The sequence below is a fragment of the Asparagus officinalis genome, chromosome 7, assembly GCF_001876935.1.
Source record: "Asparagus officinalis chromosome 7, Aspof.V1, whole genome shotgun sequence".
In the NCBI taxonomy this organism is placed as follows: Eukaryota; Viridiplantae; Streptophyta; class Magnoliopsida; order Asparagales; family Asparagaceae; genus Asparagus; species Asparagus officinalis.
The window spans coordinates 41,101,528-41,122,935 of NC_033800.1; the positions used below are offsets into that span (position 1 = coordinate 41,101,528).

The window sequence follows — 21,408 nt, forward strand, 5'->3', positions numbered from 1 at the left end:
CTGTAGTTCACCGCTTTGTCTCGGAATCGTTTGACAAAAACGTCGACCGATTCTCCATCTTTCTGCTTCTCATCCAACAACGTGCCAATTGAGACTTCTGTATTGGTGAGGAATAGTTCTTCCATATCCTCCCAGCTAGTGATACTCCCGGGCTTAAGGCGTCGGTACCAATCGAAGGCAGGCCCGCGAAGGGTTCCTACGAATGACCGGACTATCAGGGCTTCGTTCCCGGATATTGCGCCGAGATGCGACTTGAAATAGATCAAGTGCTGAGTTGGTGAACCCCTGCCATCAAAAGGAGTAAAGTTAATCAAATTAAATTTCTGGGGATAAGGAATCAGGTCCCACTCCCTCGGGTACGGGTATGGAATGCCCGTCTTTTTCACTTCTTGAGCCGTCATCAGAGCGTTGACTTTGCTCTCAAGATCGTGCATCTTCTTGTCCTCTTCCTCGCTTTTCTTTAAGTAGATCTGTGGAGGTTGAGTAGATGACTTGGTCGGACCACTTCTGGAGTTGTCTTTATCTGGAGGAGGATCTTCAAAGATAGTCTCATCCTCTTCATTACGCCGGCTGGATTCCGCCTTCTGGCTTGACTCCGGTTGGTGTTGCTGAACCTGCAAATCTCGCATCTGCTGCATAGTCAACTCCATCTCGGTTTTGAATTCAGCTCTAATTTCTTTGCGTTGTTTAGCCAACGCTTCCTGCAGTATGTGAGCCAGTTGACCCGGCGTGATTGCGAATGATTCTCTGACTCGCCCTACGCTGGACGCGGTACTGTCTGAAGCTATAGCAGAACAAGTGTCTGACAGTTCTTCATCTGAAGATAATCCTTCATGCATCCTTTTGTAGTCTCGACGTAGGTTAGCTCTTCTCTGTAACCGCGACATTCTCTGAGAAAGACCCCGCTCAACTCTCCCTCCCGGAGAGAAATCAGGGTCGTAGTTAACTGACTTTTGCTTTCCTTTATTGGTCATGTTGATAGTGACCTCAGGGAACTCATCTGGTCGGATTACAGGTTTCTTCTTGTTGAAACGTCTCATTTTGGGTCTTGACGCTTCATTGGACAATCTTTGAAATACGGAGACTCTTGTTGAATTATTCTTAGAGCATCCGCATTCTGTCAACACTGCTTTAATGAGTCTCTCGCAAGCGCAATGAGACTCATTTTCTCTGACAACCCTCTTTCTTGAGTTATCTTTCTGATAGTACAGCTCATCATTATTGTGATTTGAGCAACCTATTTTTTGCCTTTGAACTTTGTTAACATGCACAGGACGACTGGTCGTCGCCTCTGAGCGATCCAAAGTTGAATTTTTAAATCCACCCCCTTGCGGGTGTGGAGTTTTCAGAGGTCCTAAACGAGAGTGAACTGGTATTCTCTCGTTCTGGACTTGTGCAGTTCTGACAGGTGGGTGTTTACGACCCCCTGTATATGAAACCACCACGGGTTTATTTGCTGGACTTGGTTGTTCTTTGGCTGGGGCTTTGCCTCGATTGTCAACTGAAGGACCGAGGCGATCCGCCATTGTTATCTTAAACTTGGACAAATCTGGGCTAACCCAGGGTTTTACTGCTGATGCAGTAGACGGGCCCGGAACAGATGCTTGCGGCGTCTTCGGCATCCAAACTTTACGATTCTTCGGTGGCCTTTCAGACACCGTCTCCTTCTTGGTTCCTTGGGCTTGTTGACGAAGAGCACGAGCATGGGCGGCCTTCGCTTTACGCCTTTGTATCCGTTCCTTAAGGGTTGAACGGGCCCTTTTGACGAGAGTCCACTCCTCCGTCGTAAGTTGTGCAGAAATATGATTATCTTGTCGTTGAGGCAACTGAATCATTTTCTGCCTCATCGACTCTGGGTCCGCATAGTAATGGACCCCGTCGGTTTGTTGCATGGCTTTAGCCAATTGTCGAGCACGGCGCTGGCGCTGTCTCTGACGAGCTCTCTTCGTCAGCACCGGCGAGCTATTCATCATCGACTCCTGAATGGGTGTGGAGTCGTTCGGAGCAGAGATGTTGCAGGTAGATTCTTTAGCAACATCCGGGCAAGAACTTTCACCTGCGGTCTTCATTGACACTGCAGACTTGAGCTTTTTTCTGGGAGATGAAACTTTCCTACATTTGCGGGGTGAGGAAAGTTTTGATGATGAGGATGACAAGTACTCCTCAAATTTCGCCTGATCGAATTCGTATTCGATCTCTTCGTTGACGACGATCTTGATCGGTTGCGACACCGCGGCCTCGGCAGCGAGGCCGCTGGCTCCCACTGTGGTCGCCAGCTTGTTTGAGTCAAAAGTCGGTTCTGTTGAGGAAATCATTAAATCTTCAAGCGATTACAATAAATTCAAAGAAATAGTCTTTTTTATAAGACCTCTTTTACACAACAAAGCAAAAATTACAACTTTTGAGAAACAAACACAAAAATCGTTTATCGATCTTTGTTTTCGTGGGACTTTGCCTGTGCCGGGAACGCTTTGGTTCGTGGACCGCCGATTCACAGATCGTGAAGAGGGGGCTTATGATTCTAACTTCGTTATCGAAGTAGAAATTGAAACGATATCTTATCGAAGTAAGATAGTCGTTCTTCTTAAAATCAAGTCAAAGCTTAATTTCAAGGCGTTGCAAGAAAAGAACCCAAATCTCTGCTCTAAAACTCAAATCTGCTCTCTCTCTGCTCTGGAATGCTCTAACAAATGCTCGATCCTCGTCAGAAGTGACCCTAGGGGGGTATTTATAGCCTCAGGGGTCTGCAACTAAAAAAACTCAACAAATGACGACATTAGTACGGCGAGACAGTGTTTGCTGTCTCGACCCGCGAGACAGTAAATACTGTCTCGGAAACAGTAACCGCAGGCAGTTTTCGTTTTAACTGCCTTCCCATGTTTCAAACTCCGTTATTTTGGCAGTTATTCACGTGATTTTCGCCCACGATGTTTCCCACGTCCCTCGGTAGTTAATGGACACGTGTAGGGCAGTTACAAAGGTAGTTTTGACCATTTTAACACTGTCTCGCTGGCGAGACAACAAATACTGTCTCGCTGGCGAGACAGCAAAGCCTGTCTCGCTGGCGAGACAGTTCATACCTGCTTTGATTTTCAATATGAGATCCCTTTGAGTGATCTTCTCTATGTTTGGGATATCTATTAGCATTTTTTGACGCCTACACCTATCATGTTAATCAAAGTTACTTTAATTGAACTATGAGGGAGTTTTCTCTACAAATTTCTAAGGCAAATGTGAAAGAATTATGGAACTTTGGTGCATAAAGCATGGCAGGCAGCTATAAATTTTATATGGTATATCTTATTACGTTTTATCAAGCACTAAATGAATTGACTTGATCATTAAAACCGGGTGACAATACCAATAATGTTTGTTTTTTGATACTAAAGTGCATGTAACCCAACTAAATTTTGATAGGGTGAACTTACCTATGGTAAAATGATAATTGGAGTTGGGTCCATATAACAATCACTTTCATACGATCTCTGACGTAAACCAAACAATGTAATTTTATCATTTGAGGATTCTCAATAGAATTCAAAACAAACAATGTAAGGGGCTGTTTGGTTGTATGTTTTTACCATGTAAAAGGAGGTAAAGTGTAAAAAAGTGGGTCCCAATGTCAGCTTTCATCACTTTCAATTGTTTGTTTGTAGTTGTGAAAATAGTGTAAAGTGATTTCATATGCTGATGTGGCTTGTAAAGTGATTTCATGAAAAAAAGACATGATTTTAGGAGAAAGCTAACATTGAAGTTAGGAAAAAATAATAAAAAATAATTCCAACCAATATGATCATTTGAGTAGGGACCACTTTTTACACTTTCCAAACAAACAATTAAAGTTTTATTTTGCAAACCAAACAAGTGTTTTATGATTCCAATGGAATAAAAAACAAACAAAGAAAAATATAAAAGTGTAATTGATGAGGTGGACAACAACTTTTCAAGTTGTGTCATAAATACACAACTTTACCAACAACAACCAACCAACCCATAACTTTCAAAATGTCAGAAACAACAAACAAAGAAAAATATAAAAGTGTAATTGATGAGGTGGACAACAACTTTTCAAGTTGTGTCATAAAAACACAACTTTACCAACAACAACCAAACAGCCCCTTGGAGTGTTAAGTGGAATTTTCTTTTATTTTTTTTGTTTTAGTGGAAAAACAAAGTTTGGGGGTTGCGTGCGCAACGCTCCAAAGTATTGAGGGGTTTAGCGGAATTTATGGGACTACCCGAGGAGAGACTCAACAGGTAATAAAGAAAATGTTCGAAGGCTAATTCCGGAAAAAAAACATCTGATACTTTTTTAATATGCAACAGATATTGTCGACGTAAGAAGAAAGCTGACTATTTCTTCCTCTTCCCCAAAAATCCCTCAACTTTTGTTTCTTTTTCTTCTCTCTCTCATCGCCCAAACTAACGGGTCGGCCTTCTCCCTTCCCGAGATCCGCCGATCCAACACCCGGAGCTCTCTGTACTCCGGTGCGGGTCTCGGATCCTGCAACCCAAACCCGATATCTCGCCCGTTTCGCCCGGTTCAAGATGGTGTCGGCCAATCGCGAAATGGCGGTCTACTGCTTCGATACCCTCGTTGCCCATTACAACAGCGATCAGGCGCCTCCTCCCTCTTTCGATGAAGGCGAACAGTGAGAATCTGTTCAATTTTTTTAATTTTTAATTTTTTGTAATTTCTTTGGTCTGATCGTTGAATGCAATTTCTGTTAGTTTTTAGGTTCTGTTTGGTTAAAATTGAGTGCATTGTTTCTGATTGTGTCTTTTGATGATTGTAAAGAACACTAGCATGGGCAAAGTTGATTACTTGTTTGATTTAAGGTTGAACTTGATTCAAAGATTTGATCTTTTCATTGGTCTGAGTAGGGTAAGGATTTTTAAGTAATTATTTTATCATTTCATTGATAAGCTCGTGCAGTTTGCAAAAATGCTTGATTTTGTTGGTCTCTATTTGACCTGTTTCTACTGCTTGCATGAGCTTCTGCTTGTTTGTATTGTGTTTCTATTTGGGGCTTTTCCCACCTTTAACTGCGTCCAGTTTGAACGGATAACTGAGATTTTAGATACTTTTGTTCCATAGGATTCCTAGCATGATCAGGAAATGCTAATAGAATATTTTTCTTTTTATTTTCGTGTTGGGCAATACAAATAATTTATATCTGTATTGTTTTCAAAATTATTATTGACAAAAATTGACAAGGTGCTGAACTGAAATGAATTGACAAGGTGTTGAACCGAAATGAATTGCCATAGGTGTTAAGACTCATCACTGTCCTAAAGTAGACAAAAAGGATCCATCATGCAAAATGATGATGTGTCTTACTTGAATTTTCATGCAATTATGTATCTATCTATGAAGCTAGAGTCCTCAATGTGTCTGTTTATTTCTAGGTTCAATTGAGTATCTAATTGGTCAGTGGCTTAAAAATAAACTTTTTCATCTTTCCTCACTTATATATGAATTTATGAAGGATAGAAAAAGAATGAAACATACAAAAGGGTAAAATAATTTACAATTTATCTCTCTGAGTGCAACAGGATTGTAAGACAAGAATAGAAAAAGAATGAAACATACAAAAGGATAAAATAATTAATAATAGGGACGATGAAAAGTTAATTTTCTAGTTGAGTGTGGTTTATGCTGGTATTATTATGTGAATGTGCATAGAGAGTAATATGCACACATTTGAAAACATGTAAGGATTATAATAATAGAAACTCTTATCTTTTTAACAAATAGAAAGCAAAGTACTCTGATTAGAAAACACAACAAAATTCTAGTTGCATTAAAACCCAAAGTTTGACCTCCAAACTTTTAAGCCATATGTAACCAAAAGCTTCGAGTCAAGGTTTTAAAAAAATGCTCAAAACAAGCTAAGTTGAGCAATAGAGCTCATTTAACCAATTAGTGATGACTCGTGAATATTATTTTTCGGTTCCCCAATTTTGGTGATCCAAATTGGGAGCACATCATGAATTGATACAGTTGAACTTGGACTTAGAATTTACAACTCGCTTATTCTAGAGATATAGTTTAAGAATATCAATTATCTTTTCCTTAGCAAAGATTACTTTGTATTAGTATTCTTTTTAAGCCAAGTAGTCAATAACAAAGTTTTCGTATCTTCTTTAGCCTAACTCAAACAACTTATGATAGTTCTCTAAAAATTTAATATCAGAATTTTCAGACTCTAAAGTACTCTTACGAACATTATTTTGCAACCATGGTTAGATTGATGTTTTTCTTGCATTTATCTAATTTCATGCATTGTTTATACCTTTGGAGTGGCTTCGGTTGATATCCTTAATCATTTGGTTAAATTAAGGCACTTAATGGTTTAATGCATTTCATGTGTTATATCAATTGACTCTTACCTTCAGAAGGCTCTAGATATTTGTTAGTTAGCCTTTAGGTTTTATTTACAGATTTTTTTATTGTGCGTCTATTGCTTTAGTTGATAACTAGCGAGTAGTGAAGAACTGATCTGTCATAAATGCTTTCTGATTTCAGCCCACTGTTTGTTACTTGGAAGAAAGCTATTAATGGTGCTGAGCCACGCTTACGGGGTTGTATTGGTACACTAGAAGCTCGGGACCTGATCAATGGTTTTAGGGATTATGCTTTAACTAGGTATTTTCGTTGTGTCTTTCTGCACTCTTCCTGCATTTTCTGTGTTGATTATTTTATTACATAACCAGCAGTATCTTTTTTTCTGGCATGCTCTTTGTTTTCATTTTCTTTTATCATTTTATGTTATTACTTATTTGAAAACTAGTTAATCTTAATTATCTTAGAAGACGGTAAAGAGAAGGAAATAGTAGTAATTGAAAACAATAGAAAAACTGGATTTATTATCCATCTGTTTGACCTCAGGTTGTAAGGAAGCATGTACAATACGCACGCACGCTGCAATCATTATGTCATGTGCATTTTTCTACCTTAGTGATCAATACATGTTATTGTTGAATTTCTCATGCATTTGTTTGATAATAATGTTAGCAGGTCATTAATTTATCTTAATTATTGATAGTGCAACTTATTATGGATTAGCCGACCGTGTCAAAAATTGGCCATATGCTTCAGGTATGTGCTATATATGGCTTCGCCATATATGTATTAACCTCTTGAATGCAAGAGGGAAATGAAATGTTTAGATTGCATAAATGTAACTATACATGGTTGCAAAATTGTTTAAATATTGACTCATAGTATCCAGTTGTTTATGCATCCAATTGTTTATGATTTTAGCCAATAGTAGTTGAGTTCTTAAATGTACTGGCATACATTGATGGGTGTAAATGCAGTTCATTGTTTAATAACTTTTTTGTTGGTGGAGCGGTTTTACTTGTTTATCTGATTATATTTTATCATAGGTCTTAATTCTCAATATTTCTCATTTTCTTTTGTCCTTTAAGCTTTAAGTTATAGAAGTTTGCTTCGATAGCTTATATGTTTGACAAGAACTCTTGCGGCGTTCACTGTTTTGAAAGATGGAACCTGGCAGTTCTTGCTGACTGATTTTAGAATCAAGCTAGTTTTTGGTTCAATCCTCTAGTACGTCAACATTCCATTTCCATTACTTACTTACTTTTGATATGTTGATTAATTTAGTTCTTCATTACTTTTGATGTTTTGGTATATAGACACCTGATATTCTTTGTAAATCAATATGCACAAACAGCTCTTGGAAAAAAAAAAGGATTAATAAAACCAAGTAGATACAAAATCAAAGCATAATGCAGCTTGATTGGGGTTGCTTAAGCTATGTTAAGTGGAAGAAGAGGAATTAGGTGAAATTTTTGGTTATATATTGTGGCGATGCATGCCTTTTCACTTTTGGAACTGCAATTGTTAAATGGTGAATATGGGGTTTTCTATATATATTTTATTGGGTAAGTGTGAGCCGCAAGGAAAAAGGTTCTGTACATCAATAAGTAGGAAAACTGTGTTTCTTATGCTCATGGCACAGGCTTAAGAAATTAGAGTTGGTCATTATACAGCCATAATATATCACACCATATAACTGATTAAATTTCTGCTGTAATATATCATCAAGTAGATCCTGGTCAAAAAAGTGACCATCCTTGCATTTTTACTATTTCTTAGACCCTTCTCTTACTTTTTTCATCTTTTAAAAACTATGTACTAGCTTGAAAGAAAACAAATGGAAGATATTGGGATAGCTGTTTTTAGGATGAATGTGATTTTAGGGTGAAAGAAAATATTTTTACTCTAAATCTGTTAAGCAAATTGGTTTACTTTTTTGGCTATTGTAACTCCTCCTATTGCTTTCTTTTCCTAATATAAGTTTTCAATTATTATGTATAGTGTGGTCAATTGCTACTAATTACCAACAATTAGACCTGCCAATAAGAACTTTACCTGGCTTATCTGTTACCAATGGATCTGCTGGACCTGGTTTTATCCCTGAAAACCATATATTTGTTTGCTATTTCTGATGATAGTTATTCTTCTTGGTTAAGTTACTTTAGCCAATGCTGTTATAGTTGTTATCTTGTTCTACTGGGGCTACGAAACATTGATGTGGGACACACAACATTGTACAAAGTAGGACAAGAGTTAGAACTTTTGGTTTGTGTGGAATTTATCAATGTTTTTTAAATCCCTAGATCTTGTTCATTTCAATTTGATTATCTGTCATGTTTGCTGGTGTAGTGGATATGGTATATCTTCTACTTATGGTCAAGCCACTATATCTAGTTCCCTATCTGATATTTTACTATTCTTTGAAGTGCAAGTCCATGCTAATTTACCAGGTGTTCTTCAGAAACTTTTGTAAGGCCCTGGTGTTGTTCCATGCAAAGTGTCATAAAACCTCAGCTAATCAAAACTCATGTTTGCTCTTGCAGTGCGCTGAGGGACCGCCGATTCTCTCCAATACAAGCTAAAGAATTACCATTTTTGGAATGTACAGTTTCCGTACTAACTAATTATGAGTCTGCTCTTCACTACCTTGATTGGGAGGTCTGGCCCTAGAGAACCCTGCTTCTTTTTTTTTAATAATGTCGTAGGGAGAGTACTTTATCAATTTGCTTTGATGATCACACCATATAGATGTAAATAAGATCTAATATCGTCCAAAAAATGGATGGCATAACTTTTGAATACTTTGCAGAACTTTGATGTAGGATATGATCATATATTCTAATTTTTTTACTATTGGCTTACTATGCATGGGAATAACTAACTTATAGGTCTGCGTACATGAGTACCAATAACTTTCTACTACTACTACTACTACTATTATTATTATTATTATTATTAAGAGATTTCAGTGACATGTTTTTCTGGCTTTTTTGTTGACGCATCTATATAGCATTTGTCCCCTGTTTTACTCTTTATGACCAGGCCAAACATTTCTTTTTCCCTCATATTATCTCTGCCATTTACAGTCGGTAACTATATGTTTGTATGGTGGTGGTGATGGAATTTTTATCTCATAGGTTGGAAAGCATGGTTTAATTATTGAGTTTACTGACCCTGATAACAATATAAGGCGCAGCGGAACTTACTTGCCAGAGGTGGCTGCCCATGAAGGTACATTCTATACTCTTCTTTGTGCGCGGGGTGGGTTCCTTTAGTTTATTTTGTTGCTTTATGGTAAGTCATGAATTGGCAAAGGCTTAGTATTTTCCATTGCCTTTGGTGATATAAAATTATTGACCCAATCAGAATCAGGGCTCGAACTTGGATAGACAAAAATAAGGAATTTCAGAGATGGGTCACGTTTTAGCTTTTGAAACCTGAACAATTGATGTGAAATTGCTTGACAGTACATCTTGTATTGTTAGTCTTTTCTGAGGCAAATTATACTTGCTATATGTCACTTGCCTTATCCGAGGCACATTGTCCTTGCAAAATCAAAGAAATGAAATCAAGTACTATCTTACATAAACCATCCATGTTCTGGAACTAGCATATTGTGATAATTTGATTTTTAATTTGTGACAAGCAAGGATCTCATTACTTAAACTTTGGTTAGTTTCCACCTTAGAAAATTCTGATCATGGTGTAAGTACTGGACCTTTATTATTTAGAACCCACTTGTTTTTGTTCAAATCTAGTTAGATTATTAACTAAGTATGATGAACATAATGCTAAACAATACTTATGCTGAGATAATTGCATATTTGATGAAAAATAACCTATATTAAATTTGTACTTACACAGTTAATTTGTATCTGATGATTAGATTATTAGGCTATTTTCCATCCAAATAGGCATATATGTCCAATGTAGATGTCACATGTATTGATTGTGTAAATTGGATGGTGAAAATTCTAACTCTATTCTTCGCACGTTGAATATTCTCATATCATTTCTTGTTTCTTTCCTTTTTAATCACTTCCTGAACAGAAACTTCCATCTTGTCGAAACATAGGTTGGACAAAGATCGAAACTATCGATTCATTGATGAGGAAAGCGGGATACAATGGGCACATCACCGAGGCACACCGCAAGAGGCTTAACATCACACGCTACCAGAGCACCCTCTACACCATGCACTTCAATGAATATGTCTCCTACGTGAAGACAACAAGAGGGGCTCCCCCTCTGGGTGCGACGGCTGGATTCAACTCTGACTTGATTGGACAGAACCCGAATTTGTTGATCATGCTCTTCCCTCATTCACATCCTAGCCATTTCCATTTCGAATTTGAAGTTCTCTTTTTGTTTGACCAAGGCATCCTCAACCATTTTAGTGACCTCTTCTGTGCTAATCATCAACACTTCGCGGGATGGACCTAGGCTGGATACCGTTTTGTCAAAAGCGACTGCAGAGTTAGCATCTGACACTTCATCATCCGAGGATAATCCTTGATTCATCCTCTGATAGTCCCTTTGTCTAACAGTTCCCGACCATAACCGAGTTGTACGTTGGGATATGTCCGAAAGATGACGAGGATTGAAGTTTCGCGTTGACTTCCCCTTATCAACCATATTAACTGTGACTTCTGGAAGTTCGTCATCTTGCGCAGTTAGACTTTTTTTTACAGAAACGCATTGGCTTGGTCCTGAGCGTTCTGGGGGAGATACTTTCAAATACCGAGACCCTCTGTGAGCGGTCTTGGGGCAGCTACACGTTGATAATACTGCCCTAATAATTTTGATACACGGACAGTGAGAGTCCGTTTCTCGGGTACCTTTCTTTCGAGATTTGTTCGTACCCCCAGCCCGATAGTACAACTCATCGGCATGATTGCCGGAGCAACGTATCGTGTGCTGGCACGACTCCTCAGGTATAACATCGTCGTCTGACGAACATGTTTCCTTCTGAGGATTCATCGTCTTGTCAGTGCTCTCAAGAGTCGCACGCTTTGAGTCATGCTTTCGTGAGCGTGAGACCTTAATGGGCTCCTGGATAATGACTCGCAGTTCGAGACAGTCAGTTATAGGATCTTTCTTGGATAATGACTCACAGTCCGAGACGGTCAGTTATAGGATCTTTCCCATTATAGGAAGGCTCTGATTTATTGGAAGGGCGAGTGCGACCCCCAACTCGATGAGTTGCTCGGGGTTCATTCATCATGCCCAAGCGTTCTTTGACTGGAGCTTTGCCTTGATCCTCGTGCAAAAGACCCAGGCGTTCCGCTATCACTTTCCTGCCTCTGGATATGTCCATATTGTCACAGAGCTTCACCGGAGGTGCGGGATTAAAAGGAGCGAGATCTGAACTTGACGAAAGCTGGGAACCAGCTTTGGATCTGGAATCGACCGAGAGACACGACTAATGTCTTTTATCGGGTAGGGGCGCTGACTTAGCCTTCGGCACCCAAACCTGCTTAGATCTTGGTGATTTCTTGATCACCTCTTCCCGCTACAATTCTCGTGCCTCTCGCATAAGGATCTGGGTGTGCGCAATAAGTGCACGGCGCTTCTGGACGCGCTCCTCGAGGGTAGAACGGGTTCGTTTGACCTGAACCCATTTGTTAATTAGAGGTTGGGAGGAGGGTCCCGATGCTTGTTGTGGCGATAGCTTAGTCACTTGGCGCTTTCTGAACTCCAGATCTGCTTGGTAACGGAGTCCATCCACCTGATCCAAAGCCTTGGCGAATTGGCGCACGAGGCGTTGGCGTTTCCTTTGACGTGCTCTCTTTGATAGAGTTGGTGCACCTTCAACAGTCGGCTCCTTGATCACGAAGGAGTTCAGATCTGCAAATTTGGCTTCGTTGAACGCCGGTGGATCGTTGTGAGGTGCAACAACAATAGTGGCGGTCCTGCGCTTATGAGGAGGAGCAGATCTGGAGGAGGAGGAGGAGATGTACTCTTCAAATTTCTGCTGGAATTCGTATTCGACATCTTCGAACACCGGGATCTTGATCGTCGGCTGCGTCACGACAGCCTCAGCAGCGAGGCTGTTGGCTCCCACTTTGGTCACCAGCTTGTTTGCGGAGAAAATTGTTTGATTCATTGCGGGATTCATTACAAACTTCAGACATTTACAACGAAAACAAAAATTAGTCTTTTTATAAGACCTTTACATAATGAAAAAAAATACAATTCTCTTCAAACAGCGCAGAGATCGTTTATCGGTCTTCTGCTTGCGTGGGATCTTGGCCTGTGACGGGGACGTTGATATTCGTGGACCACTGTCGATCAGATCTGATTGCTGAAAAATTGGGCAGATCTTCGTCGATTCGCGAAGGAATCAAGAAGCCGTAGCGCTTATCTCGGCAACAGCGAGATAATTGCTCTTCTTAAGATCACCACAACGGGGTAATCTTAAGGGACGAACACGAGAATTGCAGATCTGACGAGTTCTTCTTCTTTATACCGACGAACTTGATCAGATCTCTACTCCTCCTCCTATCTGAAGTTCATGCACTTTTGATCTTCAATCCGGCAGGGCTTCGCCAACGCTCGAGAATTCTAGATATGAAAAAAAGAGGCTCCAGGGGCTGTATTTATAGGATTCAAGGAGATCCGGGCGGTTAAAACAGCGTAACAACCCATTTTTTGGCTTTTTTTTTCCTCTGGGTGTCTCGTTTGTGCTGAGACACCTCGGGGTGTCTCAACTCAGGCTGAGACGTTCCGTTTTGTACATATGTCCGTTTTCATCGTAACTTCTTCATCCGAACTCGGATTTAAGCGATTCAAAGTGCGTTGGAAAGCCGACGAGGAGATCTACAAGATCCCATGATTGAATCATCTATGGAGTGGACGAGATACGAAGGGCGTTTCGCCTTTTGTAAGCGACACGAGGCTCCCGATCAGTTCGTGTCTCCGTCATTCTAAAATTCCGTTACTCCACATAGTTCATCGATCCACTTTAGGCGTTCGTCAATGTCAATCAAGCTTCTGTGAATTAGATAGTGACGTTCATTATCTTTTCTTAGCGCTGAGCTATTCGTGGAGACCTATAGGTAATTTTCGATGCCTACATGCTTGTATTTATACGGCCTTGGGTGCGGTTATTTGGATGAGAATGAAGGATTTGGCCACATCTTCAGTTAACAATGGCCGAACCATATTTGGATATGATACGAAGTCAGTTGAGATGCTCCAGAATGAACAAACCCTAAAAAATATCAACAAACCCGTCAAAAATGCATTTCGAGAACTAACTGTGTGGGACGGACCCTGGTGACCCGCAGTTGCGCGGGACAATTCGGGACTTAGCCATCTTTGGCTTTCCAGATTTGTGTTTCTCGTCATTTGGCATATATTTTCCTTTGTACGCTTTGGGGACTTGCTTTAGGTGCTCGTTAGCTTCTTTACGGCTTTGGATAATCCTCTCTGATTTGGATAATGACGTTCATCGTCTTCTTTCCGTCTCAAGCTATATTTTGGCACATATAGGTATTTTTAGACGCCTACAGATACCCCCTCCAAAGTGTTTTAACATCATTCTTTTATAGAGGAGGCTAGAATGCTTTGGATATGATAGGACCTATTTTAACATATTTTGTCGAGGAGATCGTGTAGAAGGGCCTGTGAATAGCTTCAATTCTTGACTTCTTCTGCTTTCAGTCTACTCAGTATTTTGTCAAATAGATAAAAATTTTCTGATACTGCATTTATCATCTAACCGTTGTTGAAATCTTAAACTGAAGTTGGTGTGTAAGTTTCTAAACTTAGCTCGTGTCATTGAGTTAACGTTGAACTAATCATCTTCGTCAGAAGTTTGTATCTGAATGTGATTGAACTCCCTGGAATCATCTTTTTTTACTTAGAAATTTTATCCCGTGCCTTATTTTAGCAAAGTTGTTAGCATGCTGACCAATGTTGACTTTCATTTGCGACGCGTTGATCGGTATTGACTTCCATTTGCAACGCGTTGATCGGCATTAACTTTTATTTATAACACGTTGACCGATGTTAACACAGTTTATACTCATACGTTTATTGGAGTCTACACAGTTTAAGCTCTTAAAAAGTTAGAGAGGGGAGGACTAGTTTATACTCATATACTCCTGGGAGTTTTGGGAATTGGTTTAACCTCATGTGCCCGTAGGAGGTTGTCGGGTTATCCTTAAGAATATTCTGAGTAATATTCTCCAGAAACTTCCTGTGAAGGATGAGAAACAGTTTAGACTCATATACCCATTGGAATATGAATATGTGCCTTGAATATGTCAAAAACGGGCAAAAGTGGGTGAAAATTACACACAAAAACACCCTAAGAACCTCACACGTGTGAGACAGTCTAAGCTGTCTCACACAAGTGTGAGACAGTCTAAGTTGTCTCGCATAAGTGCGAGACAGCCCAAGCTGTCTCTGTGAGGATAGGTTTTGGAGATTTATAAAAGCTGATTTTCTTCTTCTTCTTTTTCACTTTGTTTCAGAACTCCTCTTCCCCAAGGACTCTTCAAATTCGGAACTCCTCATCAACAAGGATTCTGAGCTTTCCTTTCTTCTCTTTAAATTGTTGGATTTTGGCTAATATTCCCCTTCCAGACTTAGGGTTTTGATTCTTACCTTGGTGTTAAAGCTTCTCATTGGTAACGAGCTTTGTTCTTCATGAACTCCAGGTAAGACCTACTGTCCTCACTTCAATTTCAATTAAATCTTTTTCTTTGGGTACTTGATTCATGGTAAAAACTCTTCCTCCTGACCTAGGGTTTCAGATTTGATTGTGTTCGAGCCGATTGTTGTGGATTCTTCTTGAACGAACCAGTGTTCCCTTCCCCATCAAGCTTGTTCTCTCTGATTCAGGTAAGCTTCATCTTCAATTTTGATTGAGCTCCATCTTGTGTATTTAATTGCGAAGGGGTGGTCGAAACCCTAGTTTCAAATTGGGGATTTTAAATGACATCCCAAAATTTTTAAATGTAACAAGGGATTGAGTCTCTTCTTGGGTTGGTTACTTTCGTAGCTTCTTCTTCATGAATTTCCCAAGTTCAATTTATCTCAGGTAGATCCTTGCCCTTCACATGATCATTTGATTTTGATTTGGGAATTGAATTCATAGATTTGTCTGTGGAAATGGCTGAGACTTTGAACTAGATGTTGACTGAGATACTCAGTTTGATGTTGAATACTTGTTAACTTGAACTTGTTTAAGGACAGCGGTTTGACTTTCACTCTTGGGTATGACTTGAGCTTGGTTGTGAGTCAGACTTTTATTTTAGGCTTGAATGTTATCTGTAGGCTGCATGCAAGATTTGATTCGTCCTTTTGTATTCTGAACTTTGTTCTTGATTTTAACGGGAGACGATGAAGCTTCAATTCTTGAATTTGTTGGCGTTTTAATCCTCCAACTTGGGCATGGCCAAACCCCTAACTTGATCATTATGTGAAAATTGAGCTTGTTGAGTCCTGAGCTTGGGGGCACTTTATAGGTTTAATTGGGTTTTTAACCCAAAAAATCCATTTTTATAGAATTTTGATTAAAATTCACAATTTCCCTTTTTGTTCTTCTTGCTCCTCTGTATATTTGAACTGTTGTCTTCCATTGCAGATTAGCTATGTTGACGAGGAGATCACGTATCCTAAAGAGGTCGGCTACTGAGTTACCTGAGAGGGAGGCTCTATCTTTCGCAGGTAAACTTTTATAAATTTCTGCTTGTGAATTTAATATTGGCATATCATGTTGCATATTGATTCTCCATTTTGTTCTCCTTGGTGAGGCAATTAGAAAGAGCTGACATTCTCATTCGTGAGGGTTGACGCTTCACAGATGTGTTTTGCTTGGTCAAAACGCATCTTAATCAAATTGGGATGATTTCCGGCTGTATTATACTCCGGAGGACGGGTATATTACCACATTATTCATGTGACAATGTACATCATGCTTCGCATGTATAATGTAGTTTAAATCATCTCGCCTAGTTAATAAGCATCTTTCCTTCTTGCTTAGAAATTCATATGAATATGTTATGTAGTATATCCCCACTTTGTTCTCCTTGGCGAAGCAATTGGGAAGAGCCGACATCCTCCTTCGTGAGGGTTGACGCTTCATAGATGTGTTTTGCTTTGTCAAAACGCATCTTAAGGCAATATGGGGTGATTTTATATTGTATCGCATTTTGTAGGACGAGGTATATCATTATGCTATTTTCACGACAATATACGTTATCTTACGTGTGCGTGATATGGTTGAAATCGTCTCGCTAATTACAAGGTAATGACTCTATCTCACAGACTCATGAGATGGGTTCAATGTTTTGTATTGCCTTAACACATTCTTGAAACTGCATTTAACAAACACAAGTTATTCATTTCAGTTGAATTCCCTTCGGATGTGTTCTTGCCTTTCGAGGTAGATGGTCATAGGGTGAGCATTATGCTAATATCGATGATCCAACGTTAATCCCGCCAACTCCTCAATTTGGTTCGGACATTCCTGAAAATTCTCTCGATTGGTGTGAGAGGGACATCATCGTACTTTGCCTTAGCTAATTACCGACGCACCGCTTACAGATAATGAGGGTTCTACCCGACCTCCCAGGAAGACAGATTATTTATTTGGAGATTCCATTGAAGATCAGATAGTCGTATCTCTGAAGGATGAGCAATGGTTACACAAAGACATGGTAGGCTGCTTATATCTTCCACCAATCCCTCGTCATCGCTAACTGATTAAGTTACAGAAGCAAGCAGTGACACGCGAAATGTCATGGAATTTGACAGAGGAGCACACTCATGCCACTGCGGATATTGTTAGCCTTTATGTTTTGATGATAATTTACAACCACCATTATCAGTACTAATTACTTGTAGAGTGATATTGTAGTTAGTACCATATATGGAGGATTGGATGAAATATGAGCTACAACGATGATATCTAAAGAAGGAGGAGGCATAGTGATGAAGCAATGTTAATTCAAGAACAACAAATACAATGAGAAGCTTCATCTACTCAAGCTATATCAATACTCAAAATATTGTAAATCTATATGAGGATATTAGCTAGTTTTTCTTTTCTCTCTAGTGCTAGAATATAGGCAAGTAGTTTTAGATTTTATTTGAAGCTATTGGGATATCACACACACGTTTTTCATACTTATATTTTTTGAGTGTTTTGACAAAATATTATTTTTCACAAATACAAGGACCTTTTTGCAAAATCTCTTTTCAAGCAAGTTTGTCAAAATTTTTATAAACTATTCTCAAAGTTTTATATTTTTCTGAATTTATTTGATAATTTTTAACAAAATTCAAAGTGAGATTTTCTTTATGCATGTTTATGAGTCGACTCGTGAACAGTATTGAGTCGACTCATAAACTGCCCCGTAGTTGTTATTTGTTTCTGACGAGTCGACTCACAATCTAAAGAAGGAGGAGGCATAGTGATGAAGCAATGTTAATTCAAGAACAACAAATACAATGAGAAGCTTCATCTACTCAAGCTATATCAATACTCAAAATATTGTAAATCTATATGAGGATATTAGCTAGTTTTTCTTTTCTCTCTAGTGCTAGAATATAGGCAAGTAGTTTTAGATTTTATTTGAAGCTATTGGGATATCACACACACGTTTTTCATACTTATATTTTTTGAGTGTTTTGACAAAATATTATTTTTCACAAATACAAGGACCTTTTTGCAAAATCTCTTTTCAAGCAAGTTTGTCAAAATTTTTATAAACTATTCTCAAAGTTTTATATTTTTCTGAATTTATTTGATAATTTTTAACAAAATTCAAAGTGAGATTTTCTTTATGCATGTTTATGAGTCGACTCGTGAACAGTATTGAGTCGACTCATAAACTGCCCCGTAGTTGTTATTTGTTTCTGACGAGTCGACTCACAACATCATGAGTCGACCCATCGGGTTGAGTCGACTCATGACTGTCATAGGTCGACTCATAAACTGTGCTAGAAAATGTATTTTGTTTCTGCTGAGTCGACCCATGACCTCATGGGTCGACCCATGTATAATGAGTCGACTCATGAATTTTATGAGTCGACCCATAAGTTATTTTTAGCCTGTAATGACTAGTTATGAGTCGACTCATGAACAGTGACGAGTCGACTCATAACACTGCAACGGCTATTTTTGTACTTTTTCAGAAATTCAGATTTTAGGGGATTGTGATGATTTCTTTGGGGTATTGGCTGCTGTTATTTTTCACTATAAATACCCAACTACCCCATTTATTTTTCCTCCCAACTTTTGTAAGAGAAAAATCAATTGTGTTTAATTCTTGAGTTCAAGAGCCTTAAACTTTCAAAATCCAATTCCTTGTTTTATACTTACACATCCCACATCCATAGCTTCAAGTACAATCTCTCTCCTTACTATAAGGTTGTTGTAAGATAGAGAAATTCTTTATTTGCTACCATTGATAGTGTGGTGATCTCGTGGAGATCAACTGTGTCGTGAGATCTCGTAGAGATCAACTGTGTCGTGAGATCTCGTGGAGATCGCTGTGTAGAAGAAGTTCCGGCTTCCAAACCAGGTTGTGTAGTAGATTCTCCTCGAGAGTAAGGAGCGGGGACGTAGGCTAGAGAGTCGAACCTCGTGAATATATGGTGCGTTATTTGGATAACGATTTCTATCTTATCTCCTTTATTTTAGCATTATATTTTATGGTGTTTGCTTGTCTTAATTTTTATTGCACAATTATTACCTTAAGACCCTAATCACCCCCCTCTAGGGTCTAACAATTGGTATCAGAACTTTGTCTCTATATTAATTTTTGGTCTAATCACCTTAGAGAAAAGATCTTATGGAGGCTTTAATGAATGTGCATATGTTAGAAGGACAATCCACCACTAGACGCCCACTTTTCACCGGTAGTAATTTTGCATATTGGAAAGCTAGGATGAGAATCTATCTCCGTTGCATTGACCTTGACATCTTAGACATCATTAAAAATAAATATGTAGAAAAGCCTAAAACTAGCTCTATGACCGATGGTGAGAGGCTCCAAGCCAATCTCAATGTAAAGGCCATGAATGCCTTAATTTGTGGCCTCACACCAAATGAATACATAAGGTTTCTACTTGTGCTACTGCATATGAGATTTGGACCAAACTTTGCATCACACATGAGGGAACCCCCTAAGTTAAGGAATCAAAGATTAGTGGGCCTTATGCATGATTATGAATTGTTTTAAATGCTTCTTAATGAATCTATTGATGCTATGTTTTCTCGCTTCACTAATATTATCAATGAATTGCATGGCTTAGGTAAGAAGTTGTTACCCCAAGAGATGAACTACAAGATTCTTCGATCATTGTCTCCGGTGTGGGAACCCAAAGCTACGGCCATAGAGGAAGCTCACGATCTCACCACACTTCCCCTTAATGGTCTCATTGGCAAGCTCAAAGTCCATGAGAAGAAAATCAAAGAGAAGGAGAATGAGGAAGAACCCCATGGGTAATCGAGGAGCCATCCCAAAAGAAGACAATTGCTCTTAAAGGAGCTATTGATGACTCCTCCTCCTCGGATAGTGAAACCGGTGTTTCTAGATAAGTGGCTCTCCTCTCTAGAAGAATTTCTAAACTAATAAAATTAAACAAAAATCTTAACCGATCTAATAACAATATTTTTCCTCGTATAGGAAAATGCTTTGAGTGCAATGAACCGGGTCATCAAGCCAAGGAGTGCCCAAAGATCAAAGAAAAATACTTGAAGTACAAGAAAAAGAGGACGATGTATGCCGAATGGGATGAATCCGAGCCAAGTGACTCGGATAGCGATGAGGAGGGAGCTAAGTTTGCTTTTCATGATCATAACATTTGTTTTATGGCCAATGAAGATGATGTAATTATATCTGACTCCAAAAGTGAATCTTTTTATATGCAATATGATCTAGCTACCGCATTAGAAGAGTTAAATTTTGAATTTAAAAGAGTAGTTAAAGAATACTCTTCATTTAAAAAATTGCATGCTTCCATAGTTGAGCAATTACAATCCTCTCTTGCTCAAAAAGATATACTCTTCATTTAAAAAATTGCATGCTTCCATAGTTGAGCAATTACAATCCTCTCTTGCTCAAAAAGATAAATTATTAGGAGATCTTGATTTTAAAAACAAACAATTAAAATCTAAAATTGAAAGACTAGAAATTTCTAATGGTACAATTAAACCCGCTCATGCATATTCTAGACATTACCATTTTCAAAGAAACGAACATTATAGATCATATGCTTCTGCACATAAGAAACACTTTGTATGCACATATTGCATGAAGCATGGTCACATATCCACCCATTGTAGAATTAAGGATAATGTTAATGTTTATAATATGGCATGGGTACCCAAAAGTACCAAATACACTAACTCCCAAGGACCCAAGAATTGGGTACCTAAAGTTTCTACGTCATCTTATGTAGGGAACATCACAAACACGACGTAGAGGGATGTGGTACCTTGATAGTGGTTGCTCACATCACATGACGGGCAACAAAGAGTTATTTGCAATCCTATCAAGGATTGAAGGAGGCAATGTCTCATTCGATGGCGGTGAGAAAGGTAAAATCATTGGCATTGGTAGTATTGTTAAGATTCCATCTCCCATTATAGAAGATGTTTATTTGGTTAGAGGCTTGAATCATAATCTTCTTAGTATTAGCCAATTAAGTGATAAAGGTTTTGATATCTCTTTTAAACCGGATAAGTGCATTATTAGCATGAATGGAAAAATTGTTTTTGTTGCTAATAGAAAATCTAATGTATACATTTTTGAGATTAATGAATTAGTTTATCAAGATGTGAAGTGTCTTGCGGCAATTGATGAGAATACTTGGATTTGGCATAAAAGACTTGGTCATGCAAATATGGAATTGATATCCAAGCTATCCAAAAGAAATCTTGTAAAGGGGTTACCAAACATACACTTCATCAAGGATACCGTTTGCGAAGATTGTGCTAAAGGTAAACAAACCAAATCTATCTTTAAATCCATCAATGAGGTATCAACTTCTAAACCTTTGTAATTATTACATCTTGATCTATTTGGTCTTATGCCTGTTAC

The 21,408-nt window shown here is 38.7% G+C and overlaps 1 protein-coding gene and 1 long non-coding RNA gene across 4 annotated transcripts; both read left to right on the plus strand.

Moving 5' to 3' along the window:
- On the plus strand, positions 4,339 to 11,714 carry LOC109847024 (uncharacterized protein At2g38710-like). The gene is made up of 6 exons (XM_020416268.1): positions 4,339 to 4,652; positions 6,530 to 6,649; positions 8,890 to 9,004; positions 9,484 to 9,577; positions 10,422 to 10,598; positions 11,674 to 11,714. The coding sequence occupies exons 1-6, from the start codon at positions 4,549 to 4,551 to the stop codon at positions 11,712 to 11,714; spliced, it is 651 nt and encodes a 216-aa protein (XP_020271857.1). The 5' UTR covers positions 4,339 to 4,548.
- Positions 14,781 to 20,808, plus strand: LOC109849229. 3 transcript variants are annotated; one of them, XR_002249038.1, is made up of 6 exons: positions 14,781 to 15,012; positions 15,101 to 15,196; positions 15,942 to 16,024; positions 16,516 to 16,604; positions 16,708 to 17,016; positions 19,619 to 20,255. It is a non-coding gene; the product is annotated as an uncharacterized LOC109849229 (long non-coding RNA). The 3 variants fall into 3 exon arrangements; XR_002249039.1 differs by lacking the exons at positions 16,516 to 16,604; positions 16,708 to 17,016 and adding an exon at positions 20,768 to 20,808 and having other exon boundaries at positions 19,619 to 20,195; XR_002249037.1 differs by lacking the exons at positions 16,516 to 16,604; positions 16,708 to 17,016.

Coding starts and splice junctions, on each gene's coding strand:
- LOC109847024 (XM_020416268.1), top strand. CDS start 4,549: ATGGTGTCGGCCAATCGCGAAATGGCGGTCTACTGCTTCGATACCCTC. Junction 9,578..10,421: donor AGAGGTGGCTGCCCATGAAG/GTACATTCTATA, acceptor GTCGAAACATAG/GTTGGACAAAGATCGAAACT. Junction 10,599..11,673: donor AAGAGGGGCTCCCCCTCTGG/GTGCGACGGCTG, acceptor ATATTGTCACAG/AGCTTCACCGGAGGTGCGGG.